The sequence below is a fragment of the Rhineura floridana genome, chromosome 1 (assembly GCF_030035675.1).
Source record: "Rhineura floridana isolate rRhiFlo1 chromosome 1, rRhiFlo1.hap2, whole genome shotgun sequence".
Classification (NCBI taxonomy): Eukaryota; Metazoa; Chordata; class Lepidosauria; order Squamata; family Rhineuridae; genus Rhineura; species Rhineura floridana.
The window spans coordinates 86,452,856-86,470,661 of record NC_084480.1 but is presented as its reverse complement, the minus strand read 5'-3'; the positions used below and the strand labels follow the sequence as shown (position 1 = coordinate 86,470,661).

Genomic DNA, 17,806 nt, shown 5'->3' with positions numbered 1-17,806 from the left:
TGAACCACCGTAGCGGGCATCGCTCAACCCCCTGCTGCCGTGCACAATCCGATTTTGCGGTAGATACCCCCAGGCAGCACACCTCGCTGGTTCTTCTCCTAGGAAAGGGGAGGGTGGAGTTGGATCCCACAATCCTGCTCAGCACAAGTGTGGCGAAAACGCAGCTCCATGGAACAAGAAGTCAGACTCCATTCAGAGGAGACTACCGCTGTTGCTGAAGCACTGCAGCTAGCCATGCTCTGTTGCTCTCGCAAATGCCTCCCACAGCGCCAAACTACTCAGTTGGACTGAACGATCCTCCCAAGCCCCCAGACCCACGATGTAAAGGCAGGAGGGGGAGAAAACAGTAAAGGATGGAGACAGAAGAGAGAAATAGCTAACATCAAAGAGAGGAGAACGATGGAAAGCAGAAAGAACAGCAAAAAAACCAGAGGTAAAAGGAAGTTCTGAGCAGAGAGAAGAAAAAACAGAACCTTCAGAGGCCGCAGGCAGGGCCAGTCTGGAGAGCGGGATGACTCCTCCCCTTGGAGAGGAGACTAAGAAGTTTCTAGACCCTGCCTGTCTTGACCAGTAGGAGGAGCCATCCCTAATCAGGAATGTCCTCCAGTCCTACATAGCAAATGATGTAGCAGAAGCTACTCTCTGGAATCTGGACACACAAATAACAACATGTAAGGGAAATTTCCTCAGTTACATTCTGGGAGCTATTTGGACAAGCACAGCTCCTAATTGTACAGTGCCAGGATACTCCAACATTATTAGTTAGGGGCTGTAGGGCCTGGGTCAACACTCTAACATAAAAAGAGGACTCTAGTCCTTCATAGGGCACCCCCAGCCCTGAATAAAGCTATCTTGGAAGTCCTTTTCTTAAGGACATAAAGAAAAGATGCACATGGCCATCCTCCTCAACACTATAATAACAAAATCATGAGTCTATTGGCAGTGGCTTTTTTCCTTAAGCAGACAATTTTTAAACCATGTTCGTTAGTGAATTTGTGTATTGTTTGCAAGTGTATGCTTTGTAACATTTTCTCAACAGAACATTTTCTTCAAACATAGCTCTACAAAACAGAGTTAATTACAAGCAAACTGCCAAGATTTGCAGCTTGGCTACCTAACCTAGCCTTACTAGTTCTTTTGTTTTAATGATTTGGGGTGTTCCCTTTCTTTCCATGTTACCAAATTCTTCCAAGCTACACAGCAAGTGGATTGGACTGTGAAAGACCAACCCAAATTGTGTTTGCATTTTGACAAATTTGTAGGGCAGTCCAATATCTCAGAGAGGAGGTCAGATCTCCTGCTCCCCTGGTGCATTCACTATAGCTGCCCAATTTCTCTGCTTTTTAAAGTTTGATAGAATTATCTGTGGGCTATAGGTACATTCTTAAACCACAAGGTTTTTTGCCAATTAGTAAATTTCTCTGCTTTTTAATCCAGAAGGTAAGAAATGGAATCCTGTGCAAGCTTGCCGATAATGGATTGATCATTTGCATGCTTATTGAGTTCAGTGGGATTTACTCCCCTGAAATCATGCTTAGGATAGGTGAAACTGATCACAGGGGATGGGGAGGGAAGGAGGAGGAGGGAGGGGAGGAACAGCAGAGGGGAGGAGGGGGATGGGAGAAGGAAGGAGGGGGAGGGGAGAAGGACAGGTTTGATCATTTGCATGTTTATTGAGTTCATTGGGATTTACTCCTGTGCAGTCATGCTTAGGATAGGTAAAACTGACCAGGGGGGAGGGAGGGACGGCTGGAGTGGGCAGGGAAGGAGGAAGAAGAGGGGAGGGTAGGAGGAAGGGAGAGGGGAAGGAGGGGAAAGCCAGGTTTGATCATTTGTATGCTTATTGATTCAATGGGATTTGCTCCTATGTAATCATGGTTAGGATAGGTAAAACTCACTATGGGGGAGGAGCAGGGGGGGCAGAGGAGAGGAGAAAGGGAGGGGGAGGGGAACAGAAGGAGGGGAAGGGGGATTGGAGGGGGAGGGGCAAAGGAAGGGGCAGGGGAGGGCAGGTTTGATAATTTGCATGCTTATTGAGTTCCATGGTATTTACTCCCATGCAATCATGCTGAAGATAGGTAAAACTGACCATGGGGGGAAGAGGAGGAGGAGAAGAGGGGGAAGGAGGGGATTGGAGGGGAGGGAAGGTGCAAGAGGGAGGGATTAGGAAGGAGGAGAAAGGAGGGTGGGTTTGATCATTTGCATACTTTTGAGTTCAATGGGATTTATTTCTGTGCAATCATGTTTGAAAATGGAAATGGACTGCTTTCAAGTCGATCCCAAGTTATGGCGACCCTATGAATAGGGATTTCATGGTAAACGGTATTCCCAGGTGGTTTTACCATTGCCTTCCTCTGAGACTGAGAGGCAGTGACTAGCCCATGGTCACCCAGTGAGCTTCATGGCTGTGTGGGGATTCAAACCCTTGTCTCCCAGGTCAGAGTCCAACACTGACCTGGGGGAGTGGCAGGAGGGTAGGAGGAGGGGGAGTGGAGGATATTGGGTGGGTGGGCACTGGGCAGAGGGGAAGCCCCTTTCCTTTCCAAAAGGAAAACATTGTGAACAGTATCATTCTTTTCAGGGTTTCCCACACCTTATTATTCTACAGCAGGCACCATAGCCTCCCATCCAAATTTAAACCAAAGCTGTCCCTGGCCACATCCACACCAGGCCTTTATTTCACTTTGGACAGTCACAGCTTCTCTCAAAGAATCCTGGGAAGTGCAGTTAGTGAAGGGTGCTAAGAGTAGTTAGGAGATACCGTGTTCCCCTCACAGACCTTCAGTCAGAGTGGCTGACTGTTAAACCAGTCTGGCCACTGGAGCTCTCTCAGCGGAACAGGAGTCTCCTCTCAGCACCCTTCACAAACTACACTTCCCAGGATATGACTGTCTTAAGTGAAATCAAAGTCTGGTGTGAGTGTTGCCCCCTAATTAGCCAAGCCAAGCAGCTGTGAGTCTGGCTTTTAGAACTCTGACAGTTGGTTCTTACTGAGCATGCCCGACATTATCATTCAGTTCAATGTAAAATTTATTAAATTAATTACAAATCAGCCAGGCATTTTTTTTAACTTTTAAACTGCAAAAGATAAAGGTCACCTTATGGGGCAAGGTCAGTAACAGGATTATAGGTACTCTGTGAACATGTTTGATTTTTTCTCTCTCTCTTTAGACTTTGAACTCTCGATTCTTTCTGACTGTTTTGTTTATCACAATTAAAATTTACAGGGTTGTTAAGCAAGTGTTTCTGAGTTCAGGAGTATAAGTTTTATAAGGTTTTGTTTTCAAATGAGCTTATGGGAAGCATCAGAATGGGAAGGGGGTATTTTCAATTTAACATTGCGGAATGTGAAAAATCCACTCTGGTTATAGTATACAGCCACTCTTGTGGCTGTATAATCCTATTTAGAGTAGACCCACTGAAATTAATAGACATGATTAACCAAGGTTTATTAATTTCATGGGTCTACTCTAAGTAGAACTTAGTTGAATATAACCCCACAAGAAAAAAATTAATTGTGATTGTTAAAGTGCAATCATATTGTTATGAGCATGGGGGTTGGGATGGATGATTCCTGTGGGTCCCCCTTCCAGCCTCTGATTCGGAATCCCATGCCTTGGGGCTGGCTCTGCTGGCCAGATGAATTCCCCTTGTTAACCAAATAGATTGGCCAGGTAGGATAATGGGTCTATCAGTTGCCTAGCAATGGTGAATGGGCCAGGAAGACCTTTTTGTCATTGAAACTCTTCAGGAGAGGGTCCCCCCTTCCTGGAGCCCAGCAGAGGCTTATAGTTTGAGTGTGTCTAGAGAATGCTTGGAGACTGAAGGCAGGCAGAGAGACTGGCTCTCTGCACCATGGCATTTGGGGTGCCTCCTGTAACCCAGATGGAAAAGCTGGATATTGGACTGCTGATGCACTGAACCCCTCTATCTTAAGCTCAGGTTGGAATGTGTGTAAATAAATAAACCATATTTCATAAAGACACCGCAGTCTCCGCTGACCTTCTTCCCCAAAGGAAACCAAACCCTGGAGGAGCGCAGGGACCCCTGAAATCTCACCGCTTGGAGATTGGGGAGGCGTGCAACAATATTAATTAAAAATCAATCATATGAAAGGCTTTTTTTATTTAACAAAAAAAGGGAAAGGGGCCTTTTTATCTGTCTCCTAAAGAGTGTCAAGCACTTACAAGTTTCCCTGCAGAAGGAGCTTTATAGAACAAGGGCCATAACACAAAAAGCCATGCCCTTTGATTCCTCACCATGGTGTGGTATGATAATACAAGTTAGGGTTTCTTGTGTAGATCTCAGAAGGTGGAGGTGAGCTCCTAAAATAATTTCAGTTACTATATTTTAATATGTTTTAAATTATGTATGCATTTTATGGTTGTTAGGCACTTTGCACATTCTTTGAGCATTGAAAATTATTTTTAGAACTTGATATCTTCTAGAAGAAGTTTTATTATGTAGTGGCTAACCTGTAGAGCTCCAGACTACAACTCCCACTATCCCTAACCACTGGCCATGTTGACTGGGCTGATGGAAAATGGAGTTCAACAGCATCTGGAAGGCCACATGTTAGTCCTGCATGGCCTTGCCCTTTGCTAGAGAAATACTGCTAGTATAGAAAATCTTATAGCACTAGCATAAAGCATGTTGCACCTTAGACCAGTCTCCCATTCTCCAGATGTAGCATTTGGAATAGTCTTCACAATCTTCTGCTTCTCTAGGTCTTGTAGACAAAACACATTTCTTCCGTGGATTGGTGCACCTTACAGTCCGATGTCGTACTCCCTTGCCACACTTTACAGAGCACTGTAGGAAGACATTTAAAATGATACAAGGAACACACACATACTACACAGACTGGTGTTCCACACAGGAATCTACACCTCTCTTTTTTGTATAATTAGAACAATCTTAAAAAGAAATCAAACACATCAAGTGGGCAAAGGGCAGCAGAATGCAAACAATAAATACAATTGGTTTGTAATGCTCTTATTTGCTCTCTGGCCAACATTTACAATGTCTTGATCCAGCAAGCTTGCAATGGTTTGGAGTGGGGTCTGGGGCCAGCTAGCCTTACTTATTCAGAGGGTAGTTTGCTTGAAAGCTGACACTGCTGATCTCGCTAGATGTGATATATCTGTTCTTTACTATAACTGGCACAGCTCATACATATGGGAGAGAAATATACATTTATAAGTAGCACATTTTATATGCCAATTTTTCTACCAAAAGATTTATTTCATTCTCATACTGCATATGCAAAATTCTGTATTTTACCTGTAACATTCACAGATAAACCACAAATCAAACCTTTATGTTCTCCCTTGGCAAGCTGCCAACATCATCTCTGAATGTAGATAATACAAATAAATAGACAATGCTTATACTCCACCTCAGACCACACTCCAGCCTCCCACACTGTCATGCAGTCTTGGCCTTCACAGCGCTGTGCTGAAGTGGGTTTGGGGCCAAGACAGTCTCTCTCGCGGGCTCTGATCAAGGTCCCATTTCTGAGTTGCTGGGTACAGGCGACTTGTCTGTTCTGTGTCCCCTTCCCGCATGTTCTTGAACAAGGAGTCCATTCTGTCATCATCCATCTAGGCAAAACCCAGGAAAATAAGAATTAGTGACTTGTTATTTTTTTCCTGTGAAAGCAGGATTATTCCTCAAAGTATTTTCTAGTACAGTATTCTTTTGAAATACATTTTAAATTGATCGCAGTGATGCAACCAACACAAATACTTTTTGAAGATCATCAGTGCAGCAGCCCTTACTTTTGAGGCAATGACATAATGGTTTTTAGGCTACAGTCTGCTTTCTACAATTCCCTGGTATTATGTTTTTATACAAAACTATTTTTTGCTAACTAAGAACCAAAGGATTGATCCAGACATCTCCTTATGCAAACAGAAGTATTCCTTCTGTAAGTGGACCAGGATACAGATCAAGTGGAGGCTCCCATTGGATGAAAGGGGAGAGTAACTACTTGTATCTCATGAACAGCTGCTCTGGAAGATTTGGGAACCCTTTGCAATAGCATGGGAGGTGGCACTGGGAGCTGCAGAGGGAATTAGTGAAAATGGTATCCATTCCTCCTTTGGAGCATCCCACTTGCTGAACTCCACCCATGGGAAGACTGGATGAAGTATGTGTGTATGCATTCCCCCTCTCAAAAAATGTAACATCTTCACCAGCCTATTTTTAAATTGTACTTCTTCACCCCCTTTTTTCATTGTAAGCTAGCAAACTGAGCAGGAAGCAGTGTAGTTTGAAAAGTGCAGGGTCAATTGGCAAGTGTTTTGGACTTAAAAGCAAGAGACCGAGGTTGAAATCCCAGCTCCTCTTTGAATTCACTGGGTAGCCTTAGGCAAGTCACATACTCTCAGCCACAGTTCTCCATCTGTAAAATGGGAATAATTGTGATGTCTCAGAATTATTATGAAGATGAATGCAATAGGAATTTTAAGGCTCTTTCCATATTAAAAGTTCCTATATAAATGACTGATAATCCCTCTTATCTATCTAGCTTTATGCACTATATATGTTTATATAGTTTAGGTCAGGGGTGGGGCCAGATGCCTCCATGGGCCAGATCCTTATCAGAATCTGCCTTGCAGGCCAAATTTGACAGGTGGATGAGGCCACCTACCTATCAATCACCTGACATCACAAATGATGTCAAAGCACCTTGCAAGCAGCAAGACGCTGCTAAAAGCAAGGCTTTTTCCTTTGTTTTAGCAGCTAGTTCAAAGCAAACCACTTTGAAGGTGATTGCTTCAAGCCAGCTGCTAAAACAAAGGGAGAAAAACCCTTCCTTTTAGCAGTCCCTTGCTGCCTGTGAGGTGCTCTGAGGTCCCAACTTTGAGACTTCAAAAGTGCAGCCTAACATCACGTTTGGCTGCACAACTCTCACTGAATCAAGCTACACTGACCTCCCCTTGCATCCGCCAATGTGCAGGGAAGTCAGTCCTGTTAAGTGCTGGGTTTGGGTGCACAACAGAATTCCCTGCAGGGAGCTCTCTTGCCCACTCAAATCAAGCAGGTTTCACCTCCCCACACATCAATTGATGTGTGAAAGAGTTCTTGCGTACCCAGACCAAGCAGGATTGACCTCTCCACATATCAGGTGATGCATGGGAATGCAATCTTGCTTTGGACAAAGCTTCAGAAGCTTCCAACAAGCAGATGGTTGTCAGGTGCTTTGGGAGCTGTGTGTGAGAGCTTTTCAAGTGCTGCCAATCTTTCAGCCAAGGCCCTCCCTTACCTGCCCCACACCTGACATCAGGTGTGACATCAGGTGTAAGGTGGGTGGACATGACTTGCCCAAAACAGCCTGGTAGGTCAAATGAGAAAGCCTAGTGAGCCAAATTTGGCCCACAGGTTGAAGCTTCCTTACTCCTGCTCCCTTTAAACCCAGTGTTAAATGAAGTTCAGCTCTACAATATGGGACAAGGAGATTGCCAGTGTCTACAAAGCTTAAGCATGTGTTGAGGCTGCCTGTTCTCTTTTGTGAGCTGAAGAATGCTCTTCTGTAGGCACTGGGTTTAGAGCAGGAGAGGATAACCTTTTTCAGCTCAAGGGATACATTGAGGGTTCACTTCCCCGTTTAGAGTAATATGCTAGCACATACAGACCCTCACACACACACCCATGGAGCACACACAGCACAGAGGGGGAGACAAACAGCTTACATATACATACACGCAGCAGAGAGGAAAGGGAGTTTAGCTGCCTGCACACATCTACACACATACACAGAGCAGCATTTTTGCAGCGTTGGTGTAGGACGATCTCCTTCTACCCCAGAACTGCCCTGGGGAGCAAAAACAAAGTCTCCTTTTACCTTTGCAAAAAAAAAACACCTTCTCCTTTGATGTAGTGCCATTGTCAGAATGTCTTCGAAAGGAAACAGGAAGATGAGCTTTTTCTTGTTTCCTAAGCCTCTCTTAGACCTTCTAAGAATGGCACCATACAGCAGGGTGAAGGGGCTCTTTTGCAATGGTAAAAAGAGGTGACATCACAAACCCCCTTTTTATGAGACTGGTGGAGCTGTTTCCACTCTCAACAGGGAAGATGGGGCTCAACACCAACACCACCTGCTGGTAGATTTTTTAAAAAATTAAAAGCCAAATTGTTGGACGGCTTCAGGACCCACAAGAAACTGCATGGGAGACCAAATATGCAGGTGAGGTGCCTAGCATCCCTTCTCAAAGCCAAAGGACAGGATGCCTCAGATATCTTTGTGTTATTGCACATGTCTGAGAACATTTTGACTTTTCACCTGGGATGCCCACTAGGTGAGAAACGGGGACTTTGTACCATGCTCTTTCTGAGGCTAAGCATGAACTAAAATATTCATTATTTGACTCACTATCACCTTGTCTGGCATGGCTGCTCATTGCACTTTCGGACTTGTGGCTCAGGTTTTGTTAAGTATTTGCATTTTTTGTTGTCCACAAAACTGATATTCTTATTCATAATCTTTGTACAGGATACCATTGTCTTTCTTTCTCCTGATAAGACAAAAACAGAAGTTTCTGGAACTAAAGGAAAGCTTTGTGTGAGGAGAATGTGATGTAAGTGGTTGGGCTCCATGCAACTTCCTGGCCAGTCTGACATAATGTTGAGACATCTGGACCAGAAGTAGAGTTGTGCAGTAATGACACTCTGTGGGAAGCCTCAGAGCATGTCGCATAGTTGAATAAAGGGTGGTGTGTTAGAAGCAGGTCCCAGCTGGAAGGAGGAAGTAGAGAGTGAAAGAGGAATACAGAGGAGAAAAGGAAGGAAGGACAGTGTGGAGAAAGGTACTGAGGAGGAGATGGAGGTGGCACAGACAAAAGGGAGGAATTACAGAGGGTGCCACAACATGGGCTAAGGAAAAGAGAAGGATGGAAAGAATGAGGATCAGGAACTAAGAGTCTTGGGCTGCTAACCGCAGGAAGAGATCGGGGGGGGTGTTGATAGGACAAAGGGAAGCTATATATTGTGAAAGAGTTGGGTGCTGTGATGAAAAAGAGTATCCAAATTGTGTGAGTAAGGGCCCCATCATGAGTAGAAGAGACCACTTGGAGTTCTGAGGGCCCTCGGGATCTGAGGTAGGGCAAACCCTGTGATTAAAAAATGATCTCTCAGGCAACTAGTTTCATTAAAATGCTGCACAGGAGCCAAAGAATTACTTCATGCATTGTCAGGCTCTTCTTCCTTTGAACAGTGGAATCTGTTGTCATATCAGAAACTGCTTTTGAACATCCCTTAAGGTTCTATGCAACATGGGAGGCTGCCCTTTGAGGGAAAAAAGCAGAAGATCTTTTGGACACAGGGAACGTTGTGTAATTCTTGAATCCAAATACTGTTTTCTATGTATTTTGAAAGAAGAAAAACAAAGCATAAAAAGACAGAACTAACTAAAACGCCAGTAAACTTATGTAAATTTACAACATACTAGAAAAGAATTTTTTAACAAAACAAATACAAAAACAAACCTACAACTGGCTTAGAACAGTGGACCATGCTATTTCCATACAAACAAAATGGTAAATACAAGATTTCAATTTCAGAGAGAAAAAAACCTGAATATGTGTGCCACTCACTCTCTTCTCTCCACTTAATGATGTATACTAAATTCTACAAAGTTGCCCATTGAATTCCTTCCCGTAGCTACTAAAATGAATCAAAAGTGGTTTGTTTTTTTTTTTAAAAAAACCTCTAATATGAAGTTTAGACTAGTTATGTTAAATATTTGAAGAAATAATAGGTTTTCAAAACCCACTGAAACAACAGCAAACACATACACATTAGCATAGACAAAGATGTCATGACAATGAAAATCTTTGTTAAATATTTATCTATGCAATCATGTAAAATCAGTTATTCTACAATAAATATGTTATGCATGAAATTGCTTTTCCACCAAGTTGTTGACAGAAACACATGGCACAATTCTGGTATACCATGGTAAATGGGACACTAGAAATGTAATACAAAATTAGCCGCACAGACTGAATTTTAGCCACACACACTAGTCTTTTGTCCTTAACCATGACCTGTAACCATAGGCCATATCTTGGCCACAGATCGTGGATAAAGAGAAGAGATCTTAACCACAATTACAGCTTTGGATAACACGCTATGCCAAACTTTGGTTTATCTGCTGTCACACACTGATATAAAAAGCGGAGTAAAGTGGCTGCAATCTCCTCCACAGGACCAAGTGCATTTGTGCTAACCCATGGTTTGACAATATGTCATGCAAGTATGGCCATAGTGTTCTGAGAAGGGGAACAAATCTGTACATTCATTTCCACAAAAAAGCATTCTCTATCATGGAACAGTATGGAAGATATATATCCATGAAGTACCATGCATGCTTTAGAGATGATGGACTTTGGCTAGAATTTTATGTCAAGAGATCTCTGGCAATTCTGAGAAACTTTAAAACAACTTTTTTTCTAAGTAGACAAATTTACCTGTATCATCTGGTAGTAAAAAAAAGAAGAAAGAAAAATCAATAAGCTGAACAAAGTATTTTGAGCTTTCCATGACAATATTGTCCAACTGCCAATAATGACAGCACTATTTCATAGGCAGCAACAACATACTTCAAACATTAAGTCATCAAAAGTTTGCTTATAACACAGATTTTAGAGAACCATTACCTCCTCCACATACAGCATCACAGTCCTCCCAACCTGAGTGTGTCCACATAAAAAGTGGCTCAGACACTTTGGAGCTCTGATTCTCAGGGAGGGGATCCAAGGGAATGGTGTATTCATAGTGTAGCCCATAATTCTGATCTTGAAAAAGGAGGACCTGTAACATACATATAATTAAAATGTGGAAGCCTAGAAGAAGAAGAAAGTAGTAGTCATGTGAGGGGAGATACACCTCTGCGGTAGAGCACATCATTTGCATGCATAAGGTTCCAGGTTCAATTGCCAACATGTCCATTTTAAAAGATTTTATGGTAACTGAGCCAGGAGATCCTTCTTGTGATGCTCTTGAGAGCACCTACTAGCAGCAATAATACTGGGCTAGACAGATCCATTGTCTAAATCAGAATAAGTAGCTTCATCTGTTAATATGACCAAAAGAGAGAAGTGGCTTGCACCATTCACTGTCTGACATTCTGACATTCATAAAAGCAATTTAAGGCAATGTGTTCAAAATTTCATTGGGAAAATCAGAGGGCTGATACATTCTGCCCATGCATGGAGGCAACCACTAAAAAGGGCTATTCTTACAGATCATTCCAAATAAGTCATAATTATCAGCCTGTTCACTGTAATAGTAGAAAGTGATAAAGATCCAGGGATATTTCCCTATAATAATGTCCATGATCATCAGCAGAATTTTCTGGAAGAATACAGATGATTATTTGTATATACTCACCAGCCACTGACAAAAGCAGCCACTCAGAAAGCAACCTGACAAAACTCTGTTAGTAAGGAATGTATTACACAAAGTGGGTGATGCCCAGCTAAGTCATACTCAGAGTAGGCTCACTGAAATCAAGACATATGACCATTGATTTCTGTGTAGACACAGAACTGACTCTGAGTGTGACTAACATTGGATATCACCCAGCATTTAAATGTCAGGGGAACTTTAGTCACAGTGATTCTGTCTGCTATAGTCATTATAAAACTGCAAGAATACAGCAGAAGTTGTGGTTACTCCTGGCGCAAGGGCTTAAAACTTCAAGTAAGCCTATATTTTTAGAATCACATTTTTAGTAATAAATTTGAATTGTAATTTCACTTCTTGACTACAAACTCCCTCACCTTTTTTCTAATCACAATAATGGTCAGCACTGTGTAGTTAAAAGGGAAGCCACTTCTAGTTTAGCTATCACCATAACCAAACTTCATTTTTCATTGTCTCAGCTCTCTTTGTACTTCATCCTACTCCAAAAGTATTCCATATATCCACAAAGTATTCCACCAACATGTCTCTTGAGTGTGTGTGAGAGAGTTCTTATTCACTGAAAAGGAGGGAGCTTATTTACATAGATTGGCTCCCTCCATCAAAATAAAAGAAGTATTCAAGGTGGAAGAGTTTTGTGGAACTATATTTTGCACTTTCACATGTGATCTGAGTGCAACAATATAGAAACAGCTTTTATCCACTGCTAGGGTTTGAGCATATGCAGAGTTGTGAAGGAAACATTTTAGAATCCATAACTATCCAGTTTCATTGTGTTAGCTATTTTGAATTAATATCAGTTTGTTTATTGTTCAGCAAATTGTTCAGGTTACATAGAAATCTCTACTCTCTGACTATAGATATTTGCAGAAATATGTGTGTCTCTGAAATACCATCTATTCGGAGCGTTTGAAATCTTTTATTGCACACTAGGGACAAAGGGGCATTTTGTTTGGTCTGCATTTTTCAGTAAACTAACTTAATTTGCACCTCCCAGACTAATACATGGATTGGAACAAAACTATCCTTTGGATTTCAGATTTCAAAGAATTGTGCAAAACTATTCTCTTCTCAAAAATGACCAAAATGTTTACAAAATGCCTTTAAAAATGCATACACTGGGATAAAATACTTAAATACAAATTTTCATACAACCTACAGATTAAGGCAGAAATGGGACGGAACAGACTAACCAATGAACACCTGTTAAATCAGTACGGACCAGAAATAGAATAATCCATCCATCCCTAGTGTATGCATATACATATATATAGGCATCATTTAGATTTATTATACTTTATAATGTAAAATAGTTTTTAAATGGTTATCCGTACTACCATACCAATAAATGTAAAGGTGATGTGGTTGGACCTTTGGCAGATATTTTCTCCCATAGACCTCTCCTAACATAATGGACAGTGGTGCCAGCAATGTTGAATGTTCCAGAATGTTCTATCTTCCAATCACTATTAATAGACTGTTTGCTGGCATCTCGGAGAGCTGCAGATACATTGGGAAACAGAACAGGAAAAAATTGTTCATTTTCCTGTTGTTTTATCAGAATACTTTTTTCCCTGCTGGTTCAGTTATAAAACTATGATTCAATGGCATAATAAACAAATCTCAGTAATAAAATATTTTTTTTATTTATTTATTACATTTATATACCGCCCCACATCCGAAGCTCTGGGCGGTTTTGTCTGTTTTCCAGTTAGAATAAATGATAAAAGTCATAATCATGATCTAAATTCTCTCCAGATTCAGGACAGGGTTCAATAAATTAGTGAGTGGCTTAGGTAAAAGGCTGCAGGAATTAGTTCATAATTATACAAAATGTATAGTACAAAATAAACATTATGCATTCATTCCTTTTGTTACATACACACACACACACACATGTATACATACAGACACACATATATATAAATATGATGTAAATGTACTGCCTTCAAGTTGATTCTGACTTATGGTGACCCTATTAATAGGGTTTCATGAGGCTGAGAGACAGTGCCCCCTCTAGGATGCACACCTTAATGTGGTGAGAGTTTGAGAGTGTTGAGGAAGCTGAGAGCAATGCCATCAGGAGTCTAGACCAAGAGGCTAGACTCCTAGCAGGGGCACCCAAGACGGAATGGTCAAAGCTGAAACACCAGACTAAGATGCATCCAAACTCAGAGGAAGGCAATGGTAAACAACCTCTGAATATCACTTACCATGAAAACCCAATGAACAGAGTATCCAAAATGCAACACGAGATAGTGCTGGAAGATGAGACCCGCAGGTCAGAAGGCACTCAACAAGCTACTGGGGAAGAACAATGGACAAGCACGAGTAGTGCTGTGACTAATGACACAGCTGGGTCAAAGCCAAAAGGAAGCCCAGAGGCTGATGCACACACATGCGAAAGGAGAGTCCGGAGTTGTACGATGCACACAATAGGAACATGGAACGTGAGAAGCAGGAACCTGGGGATGTTAGAAATTGTCAAGCAAGAAATGGAATGCATCAACATTACAATACTGGGCGTGAGCGAACTAAAATGGACGGGAATGGGACATTTTCAATCAGGCAACTACAAAATATTTTATGCAGGAAATGAGAAATTAAGAAGAAATGTGCTTGCTTTAATAGTGAGAAGTGATGTAGCAAGAGCAGTTAGGAGCTACAATGCAAGGTCTAAGCGAGTAATATCAATGAGATTAAACCAGAGCTTGGAAAAGTTACTTTTTTGAACTACAACTCCCATCAGCCCCAGTCAGCATGGCCACTGGATTGGGCTGATGGGAGTTGTAGTTCAAAAAAGTAACTTTTCCAAGCTCTGGATTAAACAGGAAACCTATCAACATAACCATCATCCAAGTCTATGCTCTGATGGCAAATGCAGAAGAAGAGGAATTGCACAGATTTTATGCAGAAGCAGAGGAAGAAATTGATCACACACCAAAACAAGATGTGCTGATAATCATGGGGGATTGGAATGCAAAAGTAGGGAACGGAAAAGAATTAGGAATTGGGGGAAATGGGGCCTAGGAGACAGAAATGAAGCAGGAGAAAGGCTTATTGAATTCTGTGAAGCCAATAATTTGTTTCTTGCAAACACATTTTTTGAGCAACCAAAAAGAAGACTGTACACGTGGACATCACCAAATGGTCAATATAGGAATCAAATTGATTATAATTGGTAGTAGAAGATGGAGAAGTTCCATACTTTCTGCAAAAACAAGACCAGGAGCAGACTACGGTACAGATCATGAACAGGTCATATTGAAAATCAGAGTAAAGCTAAAGAAGACCAACAAAGCAATCATATTGCCAAAATACAATTTAAATAACATCCCAGAAGCATATAAAGAGCAAATAAGGAACAGGTTTGAGGCTTTAAACTTAGTTGTCAGAGAACCAGAAGAACTATGCAGTGAAGTCAGAGACGTTATCAGGGAAGAATGCAAAAAGACAATATCTCTAGTTAAAAAGAGAGAAAGACCTCAATGGATGACTGAAGAAACTCTTCAAATTGTTAAAGAGAGAAGGAAAGCAAAAGCAAAAAGGAGATAGAAACACAGTCAGAACCCTAAATGCAACAATACAGTGACTAGTACGTAGGGACAAAGAGAACAATTACAATAGTTACTGTATAGAAATAGAAGAGGACAACAAAAAGGGTAGAACAAGAGCCCTGTTCCAAAACATTAGAGAAATGAAAGGGAAATTTAAACTAAGAGTAGGGATGTTGAATAATCAACAGGGGAACACACTGACTAACCGAGATGAAATAAAAGGAAGATGGAAGCAATACACTGAAGAACTCTATAAAAGAGATGCCAGGGTGACCGATTCATTCATGGAGGAACCGTATGATGAAGAACCAGAAATTTTAGAATGCGAGGTGAAAGCTGCTCTTAAAATACGTGGAAGAAACAAATCACCAGGAATAGATGGCATACCAATGGAGTTGCTACAAGCTACTGAGACTGAATTTGTTCAAATGTCGACAAAAATTTGTGAAGAAATATGGAAAACTAAACAATGGCCCACAGACTGGAAGGGTTCCATATACATCCAATTCCAAAGAAAGGGGATCCCAGGGAATGCAGTAATTATCGAACTACTGTCTTAATATCCCATGCAACTAATGTTCAAGATCCTACAACAAAGGCTCTTACCATATATGGAGCGAGAAATGCCAGACATCCAAGCTGGATTTAGAAAGGGAAGAGGCACCAGAGATCATATCGCAAACATACATTGGATAATGGAACAGACCAAGGGATTTCAGAAGAAAATCACCCTGTGCTTTATAGATTACAGCAAAGCCTTTGACTGTGTAGATCATGAAAAACTATGGAATGCTTTAAACAAAATGGGGGTGGCACAGCATCTGATTGTCCTGATGCGCAACCTATACTCTGGACAAGAGGCTACTGTAAGAACAGAATATGGAGAAGCTGATTAGTTCCCCATTGGAAAGGATGTGAGACAGGGGTGTATTTTATCAACCTATTTATTTAATCTATACGCAGAAGATATCATACAGAAAGCAGGATTGGACCAAGATGAAGAAGGTGTGAAAATTGGAGGGAGCAATATAAATATTTAAGGTATGCAGACGATACCATACTACTAGCAGAAACCAGTAATGATTTGAAACGAATGCTGATGAAAGTTAAAGAAGAAAGCACAAAAGCAGGACTACAGCTGAACATCAAAAAGACTAAAGTAATGACAACAGAAGATTTATGCAACTTTACAGTTGACAATGAGGACATTGAACTTGTTAAGGATAATCAATACCTTGGCACAGTCATTAACCAAAATGGTGACAATAGTCAAGAAATCAGAAGAAGGCTAGGACTGGGGAGTGCAGCTGTGAGAGAACTAGAAAAGGTCCTCAAAGGCAAAGATATATCACTGAACACTAAAGTCAAGATCATTCAGACCATGGTATTCCTGATCTCTATGTATGGATGTGCAAGTTGGACAGTGAAAAAAGTGGCTAAGAGAAAAATCATACCATGAACTGCAAAAAAGACAAATAATTGGGTATTAGAACAAATTAAACCAGAACTGTCACTAGAAGCTAAAATGATGAAACCAAGGTTATCATACTTTGAACACATCAAGAGAAGGCATGATTCATTAGAAAAGATAATAATGCTGGGAAAACAGAAGGGAGTGGAAAAAGAGGAAGGCCAAACAAGAGATGGATTGATTCCATAAAGCAAGCCACAGACCTGAACTTACAAGATCTGAACAGGGTGGTTCATGACAGATGCTCTTGGAGGTCGCTGATTCATAGGGTCGCCATAAGTCATAGTCGACTTGGAGGCACTTAACAACAATGAGAGGCACTGACTGGCCCAAGGTCACCGAGTGCGCTTCGCGTCTGTGTGGGGATTCGAACTCTGGTCTCCCAGGTCGTAGTCCAACACCTTCACCACTACACCACTCTCTCTCCCCCCCTCTCTCTCTCTGACAGCATCTAAGATGACACAATAAAATCTAATGACAGACTTTCACAAATGCCTATAAACCTTTTGTGCCAATGTGCATCATGAAAATCCACTTTGAACACAAGCTAGTGATGGAAGTACTAGAGTTCTGAAATTACTAATTAAAACAAGATTGGATGGTGACAAAAAGCTTAGAAGGCGTTTTAAAAAAATCAAAAATATTAGAAGCCTAAACCCACAATGGTGGTTCATTAGTTCCAATCTACAGTTTATTAGTTCCAATCTATAGTTGAACACAGTCTCCCATACTCACCTCTTTCTACACTTTCATCATCTTGGCCCTCATTGACTTCTTATAATTATCAGGTTACAAAACACAAATAAAAGCGGAAGCTGCATTAATGCATCTTTCAATAAAGGGAATGATTAATCTTGGAGAGCTTAATTAGGCTAACCCATTCAAAAACTTGTGATCAGAGCTTCAGAGCTCTAAAACCTTCCCATAATGGCATGCCCCTTAGTGTGCCCCACAGAGGAGCTCACAGTTATACCTGCAGCTGTGGTAATCAACTGGGCCATCAGGCTGGGCTGCCAGAAAATGGGGGAGTCACTCCTTTTCAAAGCAGGGGTATGATTAGGTGCATGCCACCGCTGATGGCTGAGCAGATCACATTGGCAGTGCACAGATGGCACATGGCTCCACTGAGGATGTTTAACTCCTGCTTTCCCTTAGTATAATGGGGGTAGTCCTTGCTCTCCCATTGAGACATTTGTTTTGTCCTCTATGAGTAATATAATTTGCCTTCAATGCAGACAGATTAGTAAGGCTGTTGTAACTTATGGAACAGCCTTATTAGGCTGTCTGTACATAGCAACATTATGTTTCCTGGCTCACAGTTTCAAGCCTTCCAAGCCTGTCCATTTCCTTC

General features: G+C 41.4%; 1 protein-coding gene across 1 annotated transcript in view; it reads right to left on the bottom strand.

Moving 5' to 3' along the window:
- The window catches only part of ADAMTS19 (ADAM metallopeptidase with thrombospondin type 1 motif 19), a 228,121-nt gene that overhangs the window by 28,602 nt on the left and 181,713 nt on the right, over positions 1 to 17,806 (bottom strand). The window contains exons 17-21 of the mRNA XM_061609144.1: positions 12,770 to 12,927; positions 10,662 to 10,815; positions 8,384 to 8,519; positions 5,399 to 5,603; positions 4,660 to 4,812 (exon numbers count right to left, since the gene is read on the bottom strand). Coding sequence (XP_061465128.1) covers positions 4,660 to 4,812; positions 5,399 to 5,603; positions 8,384 to 8,519; positions 10,662 to 10,815; positions 12,770 to 12,927 — 806 coding nt within the window. The remainder of the gene's footprint in view (positions 1 to 4,659; positions 4,813 to 5,398; positions 5,604 to 8,383; positions 8,520 to 10,661; positions 10,816 to 12,769; positions 12,928 to 17,806) is intronic.